Source organism: Dendrobium catenatum, unplaced genomic scaffold, assembly GCF_001605985.2.
Source record: "Dendrobium catenatum unplaced genomic scaffold, ASM160598v2 original_scaffold_192022, whole genome shotgun sequence".
NCBI lineage: Eukaryota > Viridiplantae > Streptophyta > Magnoliopsida > Asparagales > Orchidaceae > Dendrobium > Dendrobium catenatum.
This window is the reverse complement of record NW_021510440.1, coordinates 1-3,665: the sequence shown is the minus strand read 5'-3', so window position 1 is coordinate 3,665 and position 3,665 is coordinate 1. Positions and strand designations below refer to the sequence as shown.

At 43.7% G+C, this 3,665-nt stretch overlaps 1 protein-coding gene across 1 annotated transcript; it reads left to right on the top strand.

Annotated features, from left to right (window-relative positions):
• Positions 1-1,161: 1,161 nt before the first annotated feature.
• On the top strand, positions 1,162-3,547 carry LOC110099165 (the record flags this gene model as incomplete). The annotated part of the gene is made up of 4 exons (XM_020826250.2): positions 1,162-1,401; positions 1,512-1,544; positions 1,642-3,207; positions 3,272-3,547. Coding segments are annotated over exons 1-4 (2,115 nt in total), but the record flags the coding sequence as incomplete, so codon positions are not given.
• Positions 3,548-3,665: the final 118 nt, after the last annotated feature.

Sequence of the window (3,665 nt, the reverse complement as noted above, 5' to 3'; positions counted from 1 at the left end):
CCCTTTCTTGATTTCTCTTTCTCTATCTCTCTCTCACTCTTTCTCTCTCTCTCCCACTCTCTCTCTCTATCTCTATCTCTCTATTGCTCTCTCCCTTGCTCTCTCTTACTCTTTCTTGTTCTTTCTCTAGCTTGCTCTCACTTGCTCTCTCTCTCTCACTCTCTCTGTCTGTCTCCCTCTCTCTCTCTTGCGCTCCCTTGCTCTCTCTCTCCCTCTCTCTCTCTCACTAAGTTCAGCTCCCTCTCTCTCACTCACACTCTCTCTCTATCTCTCTTCTCTCTCTCTCCCTCTCTCTCTCTTGCTCTCTCCCTTGCTCTCTCTTGCTCTATCTTGCTCTCTCTTGTTCTTTCTCTAGCTTGATCTTTCTATAGCTTGCTCTCACTTGCTCTCTCTCTTTCTCTCCCTCTCTCTCTTGCACTCCCTTGCTCTTTCTTGCTCTCTCTCTCTCTCTCTCTCTCTCTCTCTTTCTCCCTCTCTCTCCCTCTCTCTCCCCCTCTCTCTCTCTCCCCCTCTCTCTCTATCTCTCTCTCTCTCTCTCCCCCCTCTCTCTCACTCTCTTCCTCACTCTCTCTCCCTCTCTCTTGCACTCCCTTGCTCTTTCTTGCTCTCTCTCTCTATGTATCTATCTCTCTCTCTTTCTTCCTCTCTCTCTTGCTCTCTCCCTCTCTCTCTTTCTCTCTCTCTTGCTCTCTTTCTCTCTTTCTCTCTCTCGCTCACTCTCTCTCTCACTCACTCTTTCTCTCTCTTTCTCTCTCTATCTCTCTTGATCTCACTTATTCTTTCTCTAGCTTGCTCTCACTTGCTCTCTCTCTCTCTCTCTCTCTCTCTCTCTCACACACACACACACACACACTCTCTCTCTCCCACTCTCTTTCTTGCTCTCCCTTGCTCTTTCTTGCTCTCTCTCTCTCTCTATCTCTCGCTCGCTCTCTCTTGCTCTCTCTCTCTCCCTCTCTTTCTCCCTCTTTCTCTCTTTATCCGTCAAGCTGTGTTTAGTATGGGCAGTAACAGAGCGCCAGGGATTGACGGTATAACCTCATCCTTTTTGAAAATTTTTGGGAGATTATAAAGAAAGACATGATTAGTGCTATTCTGCATTTTTTTGCCACTAATGTGATGTGCCAGAGTTGGAAGGAAACCCTTGTGGTGTTAATTCCAAAAATGGAGAATGCTAATATGCCATCAAAGTTTAGGCCGATAAGTTTATGTCAATCATTTTATAAGAATGTTGCTAAAGTATTTATTAATCGCCTAAAACCTGTGCTGAGTACTATCATCAGTGATGAGCAGGGGGCTTTTGTTCCAGGTCGATCTATATCCAGTCATGGGCTGATGGCACAGGAAATGATGAGTAAGTTTAAGTACTCTAACCAGAAATCTGGACTTATGGCTTTGAAGATTGTATGGAGCAGTCGTACGATTGTATGTCATGGGAAACACTGTAGGAAGTTATGAATTTGATGGGCTTCAAGAAGTGATTTATCACTTGGGTTATGCAGTGTATTTTTCAGCCAAAGTTCACTGATGAATGGGAACAGGACAAGGTGGATTGATGCTAAGAGTGGGCTGCGACAAGGATGTCCCTTGTCGCCGTATTTGTTTATCCTTTGCTCTGAGCTTCTGTCCAAATCTTTTAAACAGCGTGGAGTGCAGCTTGGAGTCCAGGTGGCTAGGAACACAGTAAGTATTTCTCACTTGCTGTACGCTGATGATATCCTTGTTTTTGCAGAAGCCAGCAGGTGCAATGCCCGTTGGATTATAAATATATTGGGAGACTATTGTTGCTGGACTGGACGGAAGATTAATTGTGGCAAGTCTGCTATTCTTTTTAACAGAAAGTGCCCAAGTTGGAGGAAGGGGATGATTGCTAGAAAGATGGGATATAAAAAGGTTGATTCACTGGAATATCTTGGCCTTCCTCTTATCATGAGGAGGCTGAATGGGGCTGATTTCTCCAAAATTTTGAGAATTGCATTTGAGAAGATCAACCTCTGGGGCAGAAAACATCTTTCACTTGCTGGCAGGGCTCTCTTGATTAGAACTTCATTGTTATCTGTTCCTATGTATGCTATGACCCATATTTCTATTCCTAATGGAGTTCTTATGGCTATTGAAAAAATGGGGAGGCGGTTTTTATGGCAGAAAGATGCTAGCAGCCGTGGGATGCATTATGTTGGGTGGAAGGAATTGTGCCAACCGACGGAGTTTGGGGGGCTTGGCTTTCACTGTCTTACTCGGTGGAAGGGGGCCTTGCGTGCACGGGTAGTGTGGGATCTCATTCAGAATAAGGATTCTATTCTTTACAAGGTGTTGGTGGCAAGGTATGGTATGAAGATATGGGAATATGATCATGGGAAGAAATTCTCTGTTACTTGGAAGGTGATCCAAGATGGTGCTAAGGTGTTAAGACCAATTCTCAAGTGGAACATTGTGGATGGAAGCCAAATTGATGTGATGCATGATGTGTGGATTATGAATCGTAATATTGCTAAGTGGTTAACATTTGTTAACATTAAAGAAGTGGAAAATATGAAGGTCTGTAACTTGCTGAATAACTCGTTTCAGTGGAATGTTGAGATGGTTAAGCATTATTTTGGGAATACTATGGCTGAACGTATCTTAGACATTAATATCTCCACTAAGAGTCAGGAGGATTACCCGGAGCTCATTTATTCCAGGTTGAGTATGACAGTTATGGCAATGGCTTATAGAGATGGTGAGGAGAAAGGGAACTATGAATTCAGTTGGTTGAAGCAACTGAAACTGCACACACGGGAACATTTCTTTTGGTGGAGACTATTGAGGGATGCCATTCCAACCACTCACTGGTTGAATAGAAGAACTTTAGTTGATACATCTCTATGCCCGTGGGGATGTAATGAAGAGGAGAATTTAGATCATTGCTCGGCCAGGTGCACTAAGTTGAAGCAGGTGATGGAAATTCTTTGCAAATGGGGGTTTAATTTGCCTATTGTTAATTCCCTGGTGGATCTAGAGGTTGAATTGCTGAAGTATGCTGAGAATAATCCTAGCATGGGAAGGATTTACTGTTATACAGTATATCAAGTTTGGAGAGCCCGGAATGATATGAAGCACCATAATATGTGTAGATTTCCTTCTGTTATTGTTGCTGCGGTGCTTTCTTTGCTGCCAAAACCTTTTAAATGGCCAATGCTGGAGCAACGGGTTGCCGTCTCACAATCTTTGGTGCCCTCCCCCTCCAGGTTGGCTGAAGTTTAATTTTGATGCAGCACTACTTCCCTCTAATCAGGTTGGCTTGGGTGTTATAGCTCGGAATCAGTATGGGAAATTGGTTGTTGCTGCGGGGAGAAGGATCGAACACTGGGATGTTTTGCAGGCAGAAATGTTGGCAGCAATGGCAATCCGTGAGATTTTCATGGATTGGATGTTTGAGCTGGATGGAATCATTATAGAAGGAGATTGTATTAATGCAATAAGGTGGCTGCAGAGGCTGAACGATCGCCGGAATGTGATCCATCGTAGGGTGGAAGGACCGGATGCAACTTTTCTTCAGGAGTTTAAACAGGTTCTTTTTCAATATACACATAGGAATAGCAATTGTGTGGCCAACCTTTGTGCCCACCTTGCTTTAGGGAATGAGTTTACTTTTTTTTGATGTGAATAATAGTGAATTCCCCTCAACA